This window comes from Hippoglossus hippoglossus, chromosome 22 (genome assembly GCF_009819705.1).
Source record: "Hippoglossus hippoglossus isolate fHipHip1 chromosome 22, fHipHip1.pri, whole genome shotgun sequence".
Taxonomy (NCBI): Eukaryota; Metazoa; Chordata; class Actinopteri; order Pleuronectiformes; family Pleuronectidae; genus Hippoglossus; species Hippoglossus hippoglossus.
The window spans coordinates 14,332,998-14,348,215 of NC_047172.1; the positions used below are offsets into that span (position 1 = coordinate 14,332,998).

Sequence of the window (15,218 nt, forward strand, 5' to 3'; positions counted from 1 at the left end):
AGAAATCTACTGCTGCAGACAAACAGAGGGTCAAACAAACACCATCAACCTTGTTTTCCCATAAGAGTGAAAGAAGACATGGAACCATAATAGACCAAAATCTCAAAATGGACCAGTACATGAAAAAACAATGTTTTTGCCTGTAGTGAGTAACTGCATCATTTTGATTGTAGGCTCCTCATCTTATAACTATTCATTCTACTAGTTTGTTAAAAGCGTGATACAGACAACCCTCCCTCAAATATGAAAGGAGAGAATGGTAGGTAAACTGAAACTGAGTCCTTGTCACCCTTGTGTGTGCGTGTTATTTTAAAAATATGATAGAAACTATAGTAGTATAGAAAACATGCACATTGTGGCATAGTTTCCTTTGTTGTTGCCTGCTCGTGTGAATACTAAAGAAGACCATTGTCTCTGTGTGAACTGTTAACAATTGTGTGAGTGTGAGGGTATTAAAAATAAATTGGTAAATAACTCAGAGATGTGCTACTGTTTTGAACTTTTTGTTTAAAAAACACTTTCTTCTATAAATAATTATGAGAAGGGCCCCTTTCTCCTCACTTGAGCCCCTGCATCCCAACATGCATCTGTGCACGGCCCTGCTGTTGATGGAAGTTCTCCTCAAGTGATCGGTGTAGTTTTACTGATCAGCCCAACGACCAGCACCACCAGGAGGAAACCAGGAGGAAACCACACCGGTGACATTTGGCTCGCGCCCCTCTGATCTGTCACTGCTCTAACAGCCTCGGTGCGCATGCGCTGACACCAGTGCACCATCATGATTGGCAGCCTGCTGTTCTACGCTCTCTACCCTCTGTCGCGGTACCTGGCCGCCGGTGGACGCTCAGGTAAACTTCACCTCACACGCGCCATTAGTGTTTAAGCGTGCATGTGTGGAGTGTGTGCGTTCCTCCTGCTCGGCTAACGGGAGCTAACAGTTGCTAATGTCACGTTAAGTGCACCGTTAACTGCGCAGTTACGCTGTCGAGTTAAAGTTTTATTTCACCGCAGGCTCCGTGCGTGTGACACGTGCGTGTGGCTGTGAACTGTGAGTAGGTAGTTTGGCCGCGTGGAAAAGTGTGTGTGTGTGTGTGTGTGTGTGTGTGTGTGTGTGTGTGTGTGTGTGTGTGTGTTTGTGTGTGTGTGTGTGTGTGTTTTTGCAGTGGAGCTAACTTTAGCAAACATGTGTTGCACCTGTTTGTGAGCACTGGACGCCCCCCCTGTGACGTCAGAGCGTCGCCACATGGGAGTGTTGTGAACATAGACACATGTATATAAAAAAGGTTGTGAAGCAGATAATCATGAATGAATAAATAAATAGACAATCCACAAACTAAATAAATGATCCACTTTATACCAGCAAAATAAATCAGATTTTAATCTATAATCAGATTTTAATTTATAATAAAACCCTCACCTGTTTTATTGAGGGGAATTTTGTGTATGTAATCGCATACTTCAGGTATTTTCTTTAAGAATCTGTGAGTTGTAAGGTTCCAATACGGTTTTCTAAGTTAAATAAGAAATTTGTGAAGTTGGGGATGTTATTCCTCATTCTGCATTTTGTGTGTGTGTGGGGGATTTGCCTTTCAGGATTAACGAATTTGCAGAAAATTTAACTGTTAATCATTATTAGCAGTGGGATTTAAATATTTTACTGAAATAAAAGTACAAATGAATCAACTATAAGTAAAAGAATCACGTTAACTTTTTTACTTGAGTAAAAGTGAGTACTTTCTTTTAAATATACTTAGATTATTAAAAGTAAAAGTACTTGCCGAGCGTATCCTCTTCCCTAATACAACAGTCTACCACATCAATATGGCTGAGTCTGGTCGATTACCTCTTTCTCGACCAACGCTGCTGCTACAGGAGGTGGGGTCTAATGTTACCTATCCGTTCTGATTGGATCAGTGAATCAATTCCCCTCTCTGTATTGATTACTTATAAAAATACATATAAAAAAAAGTGTGAACATGTAACGAGCAATATAATATTACATATATTACAGATATTGGCTGATATGTAGAGAAAGAAAAATAGAAACTACCTGACAGTAAATCTACTTAACTAAAGTAAAAATACATGAAGAATGAATCTGTACTTCGTTACATCCCAAGATAGATGATACCTCACTCAACATGTCATTGTTTCGGTGAAGAAAAAGCTAATTTTTTAATTTATATGAATGCATCACTGTTCTTTCGTTTATCTTGTTTCACAGAGGCCTCAAAGAAAGTTCTCCCTCCTGCAGTGGTTAATGGCACAGCAGTATGGGATGGTGGTTCTGTCACAACCAGGAGGTTCACCCAGTCTCAGACAACCCTGCTGGACCAGTGGCTCAGCCCAAGCAGTGAGACGAAGGGAGAAACGAAAGAAAGGATGAAAGAGCAGAGCTCAGAAAAAGAAGATGATGCAGAAATCCACACAGAAAAAGAACAGCCGGTGGCCGTCCTGCGTGAAGAAACGGAGGCTATAAAGACAAGTGAGAGCCAACAAGACAAAATGGAAGTTCCCAAGCAAGAGGAGATCCATGAGCAGTTGTGTAGGAAGCAAAACACAGAGGATGCCACTATTTCTCCAGCTGAGGAAATCAGCCCAGAGCAAGGTCTTGGAGAAAAGCTAAAGTGCCTGCAAACAGATGATGGCACAGAGGAAAGTGCCTGTCCAGTGCAGGAACAGATCCAGATACACACCATGAAGGAGTCAGTTATCCCATCTGCAGACATCATGCAAGAAACCACCTGTCCAGCACAGAGTCTTCCAAGCGTGGAAGAATCAACTGTCAATCAAATGACAGAGTGCTGGGATGAATACTACGTAGCTCCCACTGCTGAAGAAATGTATTATGGGACATGTAGTACTAATCTGGTATTTGCCTCTCCGCTGTCTAACACTCAAACCCACCTTAAATTCAGCGAGCATCCCGATGAACAAACTGGCTGGCACTTCCCCGCAGGACCCGGCTTGGCAGAAGTTGTTCAGTGTCCACTGTGGCAATTTCCTGCTGGGAGCTATTACCCTCCAATAGAGACAACAGTGCCATTTGAAGGTGAGTCATACTTTTTCGAAGATGTCAAAACATGCAAGCTCTGAAATTCCTTGGCTTCTTTTTCTCTTCTCCGTGCAGCTTGGAAGGAGGTGAAGCTATGCCAGAAACCTCTACTCTGCTTTGACTGTCAATTATTTTTTTTCCATTTATGATATTTCCACTCTAGTGAGATTTGTTTACCCTTAGAGATGTTCTGATACCATCATTCCCTTCCCTAGACTCATAGGGATAATGTATTTGAACAGCTGTTTGCTCCTAACCCTGTAAGGAATTGATGATTGCTATTGTTGTTGTATGACCTGGCTCAAGTTAAACCCTTTTGAGAAACAAATGCATGCAGAGAAAAAATAGTATAGAACTTCTTTTAATATCTAGTTTGGCAGTCATCACTGAGAATTAACACAAATGAATAAATCTAGGAATGACTTCTTTTCAATAGCTGTTGTTGTCTTCCACCCAGTAATGTGGAGAGTATGGCAGGAGATGGATGAGAGTGACCCTGCAGCAGAGCCCACCCTGATCCCCTTCCCATCCACAAAGGCCTCGATGGACTTCACTGTCATGTCCTACAACATCCTCGCTCAGGATTTACTGGAGGCCCACGAGGAGCTGTACGTACACTGTCCTCTAGAGGTGCTGGACTGGAGCTACCGCTGCAGCCTAGTCCTCGAGGAAATAATGAAATGGGCACCAGATGTGAGTCTGAAATCTAATCTAGCTGCATTTTATTTTATTTTTAGACATCCAGTAATGATTTGTGTGTTTTCCTTCTTGTGTGTAGATACTGTGTCTCCAAGAAGTTCAGGAAAACCACTACCACGAACAGCTGTATCCAGGCCTGTGTGAGATGGGTATGTCATCTGAGAGAAATCAGTAGAGTAGTCGTAGAGATATTGTAACAAAGATAATGCATATGTTGTCTTCATGTTGTTGCTCCAGGCTACACTTGTGTGTACAAGCGGCGTACAGGAACCAAGACCGATGGCTGTGCTACTTGCTATCGAAGCAGTTGCTTCTCTGAGGTATCGGTGACCTCTCTGGAGTTCTACAGGCCGGACACAGAAGTGCTCAACCGGCACAATGTGGGCATTGTTTCGCTGCTTCGGCCATTGGTCACCCAGGGGTCTGAGACCAAGGCGAAGGGCCCACTCCTCTGCGTGGCCAACACCCACCTGCTCTTCAACCCGAGGAGAGGTGACGTGAAGCTGGCTCAGTTGGCCATGATGCTGGCAGAGATCGACAGGGTGGTCAAGTCCTGTAAGGCCAAAGGTGAACAGTGTAACGTTGTATTGTGTGGAGACTTAAACGCAGTGCCACAGATGCCTCTTTACCAACTCATCACTACCGGCGAGCTCTACTACCAGGGTCTACCCACATGGATGGTGAGTCTGAAAAGAACACCTGACTATAATCCAGAGTCCTGCACGGGTCCATTTTTTCAAACCTCCACCTGCAAGGTTCCGGATCGCACCCGACATGTTACCCAAAACTATCGCCATGTTAAATCCAGACCTGCGACCTGGCCCGTTGAATGGGTTACAGCCTCCCTGTCCCCCTGTATTGTTGCAGCACCTGTGCTCCTCAGCTGTTAACATGTTTCCTCAGCGACGACTTTCCTTGCTTTCAGCTTTTAAAAGCAAATACTTTTTGTCACTTTTTCAAGCAGCAGAGCCACTAAGAAAATATTCATCACTGGCTATTTGTGTCTTTATGTGATCCTCGTACTAGCGAGTTCAGTGTCGATAATGAGTGGAAGTGAACTGGTCAAATGTGGTGTTGGCTTTCACAATAAAACAATCCTTGTGACAATACTGCACCATCATTTTCATTGATTTCTCTAAATTCAGTTCTCACCTGCTACCTTCCCGTGTTTATTTAATTCTCCCTCACTGCCCGTACCCTAAATTTGTATGAATACATTTTTTAGTCGTTACACAACTTGCATGTGCAGGACTCTGCTAGTATCAACATTTTGCGTACTAACTGAAAAAATATCAAACTGCTCCTACATCACTTTCTGTGGATCTTTATTTGAAGTGTTCTGCAATGATGCTTCCAGTAGTTACCTCTATAACATTGTATGCATTCACTGTCATACAGATTTCAGGTCAAGAGGACCTGTCCTACAAAACCCATTGTTACAGATTGTTTGCTCCCCTTTGGCCCAGCTGTCTGGGAATCACCGACAACTGCCAGTACACAAACGTCAACGACGTGTTTGAGAGCGGGAGTCAGAAATCAGGTTAGCGTTTGAAGTCCCATTACGATTTATATGCACTATTATTTTTGTAATCCTGACCTAAGGAGTGAATTTCAGTGTTTGTATCTTACAGTTGTTGCTCTTGTGTAGGGAAACGTCGTCACCGCCACGACTTCATGCTCCAGCTGCGCTATTGTCCAGCTGCATGTGTCCGTCCTGTGGACCTGATGCTGATCCCAGGCGTGACTGACGACACACCAGGTAGAGCTGCACCACACAGACAAAGTAACACAGTACAACACAAACCGATTTCCTTCCAGAAATGTTTTGTGTGTCTTCCTGTTGTGCACAGATGCTTCAAGGGAAAATCAGACGTACGATCAAAGGTCAGTGTACTTGCAGTTTTTTGTCCTATTTGATGGATCAACTATGGCTGCTTATGGCAACTCTATCAATGGATATTAGTCATGAATTTTGTGTCACAGTTTCAGACACACCATCAGACATCGGTTAGACCTGGAGTCGGTCTATAAACACATTCTCCCAGGCTCTGGCTCCTCAGAAGTCACAAGCCTGCACTCTGAGGTGGGAGCCACTGTCGACTACATCTTCTTCTCCCCAAGACGCATCTCCTCCTCTGACCAGAGAGGTAATGGGGTCATGTCACGAAACATGTTGCACCTCTGAATGAATAATCTGCTCTTTTAAGTGACTGATGTGCTGTTTTTTTGTGTTCTCTTTTCCTTCAGCTGGAGGCGACTGTGTGAGTTCAGGTCTGAAGTTGATAAGCAGCCTCTCTCTCCTATCAGAGGACGTCTTGTGGTCATTGAAGGGACTCCCCAATGACATGTTCCCCTCTGACCATCTGTGCCTTTTGGCAAAATTCCAGCTGGACCTGAATGCTGCATGATGGGAAACGACTGGGGGTGAAGTCAGAGGGACGGAGGTCAGAGGATAAGCATATTTTGGGTTCAGGTCTTGCTCTGAACACATTTGTTTTTTGTTTTTATTGGTATAAAGCCCATTACATGTGGTTCGGTAAGGATCAGAGTTTTCTAACTGAATTGAAGTTGATATTTTTGTTGAAAAAGTGCCAGGAACAATAATGACTATTCAGTTGGTTTTCATCAGATAAATGACACATGAATGAGATATGACAAATCCTATTAGTGCTTATGCAGTAGTTAATTTAGAAAAATGAAGGCAGTGATTGCTTGTGATAATACACTGACCTCTTTGTTTTGCTGATAACTGTTATTACAACATTTAAATTAATTTTAAACCTAATTTTGAAATGAGAATTCGATTTCTCAGATTATGTCAGTTCATTTTTGCAGATGGTAAAAAACCTGAATAAATATTTTCCATTAATTAGTGACTCTGTGAGTTTTGATCAGGAGTGGCTGTGGCTCAGGAGGCCGAGTGGGTCGTCCACTAACCAGAGGGTCGGCAAACTTGGATCCTGATTGCTATTTTATGATGTCGAATTAGCCACTATTTTGGGGCTCCCAGTTTAGACAGTGGATATCCAGACCAAGACTCCGTTCCGTTCATCGTACACTGTTTACAATCCCACTTTTTTATTATCATTTCAGTTAACGTTAGGACAAAACACCAACAGTGGGACTTTTTGTAGGTGTTTTAGGTCCACATTATATTATGGCTCATCTCATCCAATAACAGCTATCTTGTACTGTAAAGTGCTTTGAGTCCATAAGACGAGAAAAACTCGAAACATATACATTCCATTTACCATTTTCCATCTTTACCATATTACAGACTTTACATAGGGGCCTGCAGGCCTGAAAAAATAATTTATACTTCCTCACTGGATCTATGATGTAGCAGGATTATAATTATTAATTATTAAATTATTCAGTTATTGTTGTTCTCCTTGGATTGTGACCTAAATGTTGGCTCCACCCCTCCCATCCCACTACACTGAAGCACTCATTTTGTCAGGGCAAAGATATCTGTCAGTGTGTGTGTGATCTTGAACAGATATCTTTGTGAGGACCATTTTGAGCCCACAACCTACAGAGTGAGGACATTTATGGAAAGTGGGGACATTTTGGCCGGCCCTCACTTTCTGTCCCACTTTTAATGGGCTGTTTGAGGGGTAAGACCTGGGAAGGCAGCGGGAGCATCAGTGTCCTCACTAAGATAGATGTACAGACACTTGTGTGTCTGTGTGTGTTTATGTCTGGTTGATGCATGAATGAATAATTAATAGATAGTTATGTGTCCATGCATGGCAGAGCTCAGAATGGGTCTTTGTGTTATGTGCAGGCTATAGAATCTGTCTGTGAAGTTGTTTCTCATCATTATCACATCTTTCACTTGCTTCTCCCTCTTTCCAGTAAATTTCCTGTATAAATTCTATATATTTGTCATATTATTCAATCATCCATTACTTAATTTTTTTAAGGCACGGCATAATCAGATTTTTCCTGAGGCAAATGAACAAAATAGGTCAGTAGGTTTTTATTTCTACTTAGGTCATTATGCCGTCTATTTTTTATAATATAAACACTGCTGGTGTTTGTATCCTCCACAGGAAGGAAGGACAGGGATTTGTTTATCTTTCTCAAGAGCCTGAACGTAGACTTCCAAAATATTAACAAATCTTTTCTACTGAACTGACTTGCATACTCGCTCGGAGTAGTTCTTTGTGCGTTACATGCATCCCCCGCCCCCTTAGAGTTATATTACTGGCCCGTGCATTACACTTTAAGTGGTTTCTTGTTGACTGCCTTGCATTGAATGCAGCAGCCATCAAACCGTATTAGCTGATTGCTGTGCCATGGGACGGACGTGGGGGATCCATCAAACAGGATCTCTGACCATGAGAGTAAAGCACAAGCTGCCAATACACTACCACAGTGTTTTATGTAAGCACAGCAAACACTAAGACAATATGAGGAATGGAATGATAAGGACATCCATCTTTTGTAAGCATGGGCTTTCAATTTGATCCATATTCTGAGCTCAGGTACTTATTGCAAGTATCCAACTTAGTCTGAGTGTTTAAATTCACTGAGGCCGACACTTCCTTTTATAGACTTGTTGGCATTCCGTTTCTTTTATATAAACATAACATGGGTAGTGTTTGGAGATCTCTCTGTCTGCTCATCATCTGCTGCTGTGCCAAACGCTGCTCTTCAGCTGAGGACACCCTGTGCTTACTTCCAAATATCGGTTGACAGAAAACCGGCGCCGTTCCCTGCCTGACACCCAAACATCTAATTACAGGGTTTATGCAGGGTCTTAAAAACTTTAAAATTGTATTAGTTGAACTTAAGGCCACAAAAAGTTTAAATATGTCCAATTATTGTGTACTCGGTCTTAAATATATTTAGTTAGCTCGGAATTATGTAAACATGGAACTGTTAACTGAAAGTGGTACAATCAGCTTGGCTTTAAAGAAAGACTGGATACGATTATGGGCAAGTGTAAGTAGTTCTGGGACTCTGATATTCCTTCATATCTGTCGCACTTGAAATTGATCTTAAATTGAAATCATTATGGTCTTAAAAAGTCACACATTGAACTTTTTGGAATTGGCAGAAATCCTGTATAACATACATACCACTTTATTTGTGGATTATAAATGGCAAAGTAATTGAATACATAACCACTTTGTGTTGCCTCAATCCTGGTGACACTTTATTGTGATCCTGTAAATCTTTTTGTACAAAACAGTCGTTTTATAGAATATTAAACCGAAAATGGACAACACCCACTGTACAAATAAAAATGTTGTGGCAACATATTCCGAACAATGCGTCTTAAATATCAAGTGGTTTACTGGTGAACACAGAAGGAAGTATAAAATAAGACCATTTCCTAGTTTAAAAAAATTTACAAAATCCAGATAAAAGTGTCGTAAACAAACTTCACACCTTTGCTGGAATGGAAGTCTGTTGCTTGGATACCACTTAAGGCAAGTGAAATATTGGATAAAGTCGCTACAAATGAAAGAAACAATGATAAGCAGTAGTAGTACGTATATAAATGACTCAATAAATCACAGCTGTATGAAATGCAAATGAAGTCGGTCAGTGTTCCCATCAGTCACCTTGATAATAGACCATATTGACGTGTTTTCCTCTGACATCACGCTCAGGGTGGGAAGCTCAATAACTGTTTAACAGGATATCGTATTGCTGTGATCCAGGTTTATAAGTCATCTAAACAGAGAATCTGACTATTTTCATTGCTTGCATAACTAATCAGTAGTTAAAGTAGATGGTAGATACAATGGAGGGACATGGGACCATTTACTGTTAGAATGATGCAGTGATGCAATGGGGAAAGACATTTAGCTGATTTGCTATCAGATATGTCGTTTAACCTTGAAACATGATCCCATTGGTCTCCACATGTTAATTAATTGTCTTTTCAGTTGCTGATCAGTAAGAAAACAGTAAAAATTAACAGTTTATATATTCTCTGTGTTTATATGACTTATAAACCTGGATCACAGCAGTACAACATTATTCCGTTCATAACAGCATTTTAGCTTCACCCCCCGAGTGTGCGTCAGAGGAAAATGGCCGCCGTGTATGGTCCGTTTCGTTCTTTGAAAGATTTTATATTCATCGAACTGTCTCATATTTTCCAATATTTCAATATACTTGGGTATATAATCATAATTCAACTCCATATTCAGTCAACATCTGTGGGTACTTAGCATGCTAAACGTGCTGGCATTTGGGTGTTAACTGTCGCACAGTTGGATGAGCACAGATTATACTGCTTTGTGTTTAATGAGGTGATAACAATAATGGATCGGATATAAAAAAGGGTTTCTCTTCTCTTTGAGTTGTCAATACAAGGCACGAGGGTCGTGGTTCACTACACAAGCGTTTGCTGCCCAGCACAGCCTAAGTGGATTTAAAATTACATTACATGTATTTGCACACTTACAGTACGACGATACGAATCGCAGACAAGCCTCTAAGAGCTTTTGTTGAACATAACAACACCACAAAAATCTATGATATGTCCGGTAGCACATTTACAGAGTGGTAGTCTCAGCTGGCTTCAGGGAAGCATCCTAGTACACATTGTTCACAGTCAGCAAAACTGCACGAATCTAAAAATGACAATTTACTGATCCTTTGACCCCTTCTTTTATAATTTGGGAGCATAGCCAGCACCAATTACTATGCACAGTAGCTGCTCCACAAAATCCCCTAATGACACAGACATGGGGAAGCAGAATGAGGCGTCTGTTTTGGGAGGAAAAGTTGCTGGTGACCTATTACACACTGCATCCTGTGAATAGGCCCATGTGTACAAAGAACTGAGCCCTGGAGTAAATCACCGGCCCCATGAAACAAGTCTGTTTGCTCTCAACAGCAAACTGAATCCTCTTTCTTCAGACTCGAATCTGGTACCCGTTCATGTCTGTAGACGGTTTTTGCTCCAAGACCTTCTTCTCTCCAGAGGGACTGCAACATCAAACACAATATAGACAAGACAATGAGTTTTATTCACCTTAGAGGGAAGCTGTGACTAATTCACAAGCTACTTCTCCTTTTGGCTTGGAGATCATGAGACGTCTGAAGTCCAAATATGTCCCGGTGACTACAAAGATTTCATATCAGTAGTTATTGTGCCTGTATTTTTAGTGAAGCGCTAAAAGACCCAGAGCACATGATTAGTCATACCGTCTCTCAACACGGCTGATCCTGCGTATGGGGCTGCTTGGTCCTCTGAGGGGTGAACCCATGCTGTTTCTCCTGTCTTTGGTTGGAGATGGAGGTACAGGCTTTCCTAACTGTGAAAACACAAACACAACATTTGAATCACTTTAAAACACCACTCCACTACGCTGAAGTACGCACAGTACTGACAGTCAATGGCGGAAATCTGTCTTGTGTCTTTAACGTGATTGTGTCGAGCGCTCGGTATAAAAGATCAACCTATTGATGGAATAAGTCAGCCACGCAAGAAGAAGAGCAGAGTCCAGCCATCACATTAGTTTTATTATCCGCAGCATCAAGGCTGCCTTCATTATGTTAGCATGAGAGGTGATGAGAGAGAAATCGCTCCTCAAATAGCAGATCAGCTCGTTGTCTGAAACAGAATGTCAAAGGAAATGTAATCAGCAGTTAGGAAGGCCGGTCCATCTGCTGAGGGCAAATTACATTTCTCATCATTGTCTTACGTCCCGTGAAGGCTCCATTAACTTGTGTCCGCTGCAAAGTGGAGCTTCAGAAAGAAATGTAAAGCAAAAGCTTAACATCCTAGCTTAACACCTAATGTTTAGATTGAAATGAATCCAGATCTGCTATTTGCTTCTGCACTGGCATCCACAATGGAAACTCTTCTACCAAACTGTGTTAATTACCTTTTTGTTTTTTTACACATTTTTACAATTTCCCAGTGATTAATGTGTGGAAAAAGACAGACATATTAAGGCGGTTACATCTATCAAGGGGACTGATATCTATAAATTTGGGCAATTCTTCATAAAAATCTGGATCTACCGGATTTACATGTGGCTTAATAAGGGGGATAGGATTTTTTCAGCTGCTGCCCGGGTAACAAATAGTTACTCAATAGTTTTACAACTATGTCCAAAACCAATATGATGGATTTGGAGTGAATTAAAGGGGACTGTAGGGCCTTGGCTGAGGTGTGCGCTCTACTGTCTAGTTCTAACTCTTTTCCCCACTGTGCTGTACCTTCAGGCTCATGTCCCGAGTGTGTCTCTCCAGCTCCTTCCGCAGCTCGTCCTTGGTCAGCTTGTCTACATCGAGTATTGAGTGTTTCCACTCTATCTGCGCCACGCTGTGGGTGTTGTGGGACACGTACTGGCCGATCTTAACCTTGTGGAGCGTGTGCCAGTAGCCCTTGTAGGCTCCGTCGAAGTCCTGCACTAAGTCCATCAGACTGCGGAACTTCAGGGGCTTGAACATGAGGTCTTCCCTGCGGCTCGTGCCCAGCGCACCAAAACGTCCCCTACTGTGAAGTCCCAGCACAATGTGGCGGAAGTGGTTCCCTGAGAACTGAGACTTAAAGCTGAGGGGGAAGCGCTCCACACCCGGCATGTTGTTGGTGAGGTAACTGAAGGTGGGTCAAGGAAATAGTAGGATACACAAATAAAATCTTAAGATGCTGTGAAAACTCCAATAGGACGTTATAATTAGAAAATGCCACTTACATGACAGTGTCTTATTCAGATTATTGTCTTAATGCAATTAATATCAAAATATTGCTGTCCATGGAAACAGTCAGTGTCAAACTTTGGCAAAAAATCCTGTTTAAAGCAGATTCAGCTCATTTTGTCAAACCTGTTGTTAGCATACTGCTTATGTGTTATTCCCCTAGATCAGGTTCAGGTGAATAGAATAGATTAGACATTTTATATTTTTTAAGTTCTAAGCCTTCAGCCTAGACAGTCACTTTAAATTGTACACACACAACAACACAATTTAAAGACATCTTAGCATCTGAAAGTCACAATATGATCCGTTGTTGTAAGGATACATCCCCAGAATCACCGCCTCCAGACATTTGATTGGCAGAGCCTCGCGGGTCATCTCCTTAGCGATGTCCATCAACCTGTGCAGAAAAGTTTAAACAAAAGAATAATAAGACTCCAGTGCACTGGTGATTGCAGTGCAAATGATGTGGACACAGTATTATTGATTTAACGCAGCCAAACAATTTTTTTTTTCCCATGAGCCAGGGAAGATAAAATCTGTGCAACTAAATCTAATAAAGTGAGGCCAGGGGAAAGCTCCAGGCCTCGGCTGATTGACGCTAGTTCCTGCTCACAAAGCCCAGGAGTAAACCTGAGATACAGCTGAGCCCCGTGCGCCAGCCATCAGCATCAAGGGCGAAACCATGAGAAAATCGACAAACACCGTCAGCGGGACTTACGCGGTAAGAGAGCGGCTCTTCTTGATTTAAAAAAACTGTGTTCCTGTGTGATTGTACCTGTAGGACACGGTTAAGGTTACATTACTACAGAGCATCGTGAAGCTGCCTTGGATAAGAGAGACATCTGCTGCGTTCAGCGAGGAGAGGAGAAAGAAACTTGAAGTGCTTTGTGATATTCATAGGTTGTTGGTTAATTATGGATGAACGCTCTGACTGAAAATCAAGCTTTTGCTTAATATAGAATATTGTATCAACAGTGGCCTACTTTCTGATGTGTGGCCCATATCTATCACAATGTGCTCAAACAGACGGTCAAGGGAATTAATAAATGGTAGTGATTATCAGTGTGAGAAATGGCTTTTCAACTCTAAATAACATATTATAAAAAACATTAAAAATACACAGTTTGGGTTCCAAAGGATACTGTAAATCCCTGATGTATTTCTGTATGGCTTCCAGGTGTTGTGGGACAGCGGTGGTAGGTTGGTATGTAGGCACACTCGGTACTGGAATCTGTGGGACAGAGGAGCCAAACAACTGGAGACATGATACAATCCCAATATTCACTGCAGCCGGAGAATGTCGTCTTGTTTGACCGCTACTAGGAATAATCAATCTGCTCGTAACACCACTCTCGTGAGAAATGACTGAAAGGGATCATTCTTCTGTCTTAAAGACAGCTTGTGTATTCACAGTGCAGGACGGACTGGACAAAACATGGAAATGGTAGGAAAACCATCACAAAAAGAAATATCAGTCATTTACAGTGGATTATTTATAGTGTATTTAGAGGCACATGGTTCTCTGTATTACTGAGAGTCATGTGGAACTGTATGGGCACACTGCAACTCAACATTTCCCTTTAGCATATGGGTGTAAATTGTTTTCCCCACTAATTTGGTCGGTGTGAAGAGCAGAGTTTCTCCTGTCGTGTAAAATCAACAGCAGCTTCGCGTGCTCCAACACTTTACCTTGGGCAGGTCGGTGGCGTCCCGGATCTCCCTCCCCAGAGCTTCGCTACTGGGGTGGATCCGAGCCACATGGCGCCACATCCTCTCCCAGGTCTCCTCATCCACCGGGAGCCCTCCCCTGTTCACGTAGAAGGGCACCCCGCCATCCCTCAGCTCTTCTTCGCCCTCGTCCTCCTGCTCCTCGTCCCTCTCCTCCACCGAGCCCACCGTGGCCTTCAGCATCTCTCCAACACACAGGTCCTGGCACACAGCTGTCCTGGACTGGACCCTTTTCTTCACTGGGTGTTAATCTGCCTGCAGGTTTGAGTAGGTCCCAACAACAGATGGCCAACTCATGACATCCAGCAGCTCTGTGGCCCCACTGTCTCACACAGTCAATGCAGTGAAGGGGAAGGAGATCAGAGCTCACCTCTGTGGCTGAAGCAGGTAAATATGAAACAATGATTTAAAGTAGATTGGTCCTTTTGGAATCAAAGGCTGACTTTGCATTACCTGTGAAATACTTTGGTCCAATATGTTAAAAGGCAACAGATCCTCTTTTGATCAGCTATTGATATAAATGAATAGATAGAGACATTAAGCTTGTTACAGGGAGGAAACGGTGAATGTTCATCTTAATGTCCGACAGCGTGACGCTATCAGTCTCTAAGAGGATCGACTCTGCAGACAACAAAGTCCTGGATATCTCTAATCCCCTGGATCCGTTAGAGGTCATTCACACGGCACATCCCGCAAATCACTGCCCGGCACAACCCGCAGCACGACACCCCCCTGTCCGTCCAGCTCATGTCCCGGTTCACCGCGGTGTTTCCCTCCTGGTCAGCCGCTCCATTGTTCATTAGCTGCTCCTCTTCTCGGCTCCAGCGGCTGCGCCTCGGATCCACGGCTCAGACACTCCCAGAGCCGCGTGTACTGCGCATGCGCCGTGCTCACAGGACGTGCTCACGCGTGACTGATGCTGCATTCAGGCGCTGCTCTGCTTCCAGCTCCACATCATAGAAAGGAGCCTCACATCCATACATATGAAGTGCTAAGAAAATAAACCTCCTGTTCGTGTTTGGAAAAGAGAAGCAGAATCCTATACCAGCTCATATCTCCC

The 15,218-nt window shown here is 42.8% G+C and overlaps 2 protein-coding genes across 4 annotated transcripts; one reads left to right on the plus strand and one right to left on the minus strand.

Moving 5' to 3' along the window:
* The first annotated feature begins 690 nt into the window (after window positions 1–690).
* angel1 (angel homolog 1 (Drosophila)) lies at window positions 691–6,623 on the plus strand. 3 transcript variants are annotated; one of them, XM_034576409.1, is made up of 11 exons: window positions 691–848; window positions 2,225–2,662; window positions 2,744–3,052; window positions 3,513–3,748; window positions 3,834–3,903; window positions 3,992–4,434; window positions 5,153–5,294; window positions 5,403–5,513; window positions 5,605–5,638; window positions 5,738–5,901; window positions 5,990–6,623. In XM_034576409.1, the coding sequence occupies exons 1-11, from the start codon at window positions 779–781 to the stop codon at window positions 6,160–6,162; spliced, it is 2,190 nt and encodes a 729-aa protein (XP_034432300.1). In that variant the 5' UTR covers window positions 691–778; the 3' UTR covers window positions 6,163–6,623. The 3 variants fall into 3 exon arrangements, with proteins under 3 accessions (XP_034432300.1, XP_034432298.1, XP_034432299.1); XM_034576407.1 differs by having other exon boundaries at window positions 2,225–3,052; XM_034576408.1 differs by having other exon boundaries at window positions 2,225–3,052; window positions 6,002–6,623.
* Window positions 6,624–8,896: 2,273 nt separating this feature from the next.
* Window positions 8,897–14,714, minus strand: vash1 (vasohibin 1). Its single transcript, XM_034576410.1, is given in 7 exon segments — window positions 8,897–10,708; window positions 10,928–11,037; window positions 11,948–12,329; window positions 12,753–12,827; window positions 13,149–13,205; window positions 13,573–13,661; window positions 14,120–14,714. Coding segments are annotated over 7 exon segments (1,008 nt in total). The 5' UTR covers window positions 14,342–14,714; the 3' UTR covers window positions 8,897–10,635.
* Window positions 14,715–15,218: the final 504 nt, after the last annotated feature.

What these genes read in the sequence shown, in the direction of transcription:
- angel1 (XM_034576407.1), top strand. Translation starts at nt 779, where the DNA reads ATGATTGGCAGCCTGCTGTTCTACGCTCTCTACCCTCTGTCGCGGTAC. An exon ending in AGGGTCTACCCACATGGATG is followed by an intron (nt 4,435 to 5,152) that starts GTGAGTCTGAAA and finishes ACTGTCATACAG; the next exon opens with ATTTCAGGTCAAGAGGACCT. An exon ending in CTCCTCCTCTGACCAGAGAG is followed by an intron (nt 5,902 to 5,989) that starts GTAATGGGGTCA and finishes TTTTTGTGTTCT; the next exon opens with CTTTTCCTTCAGCTGGAGGC.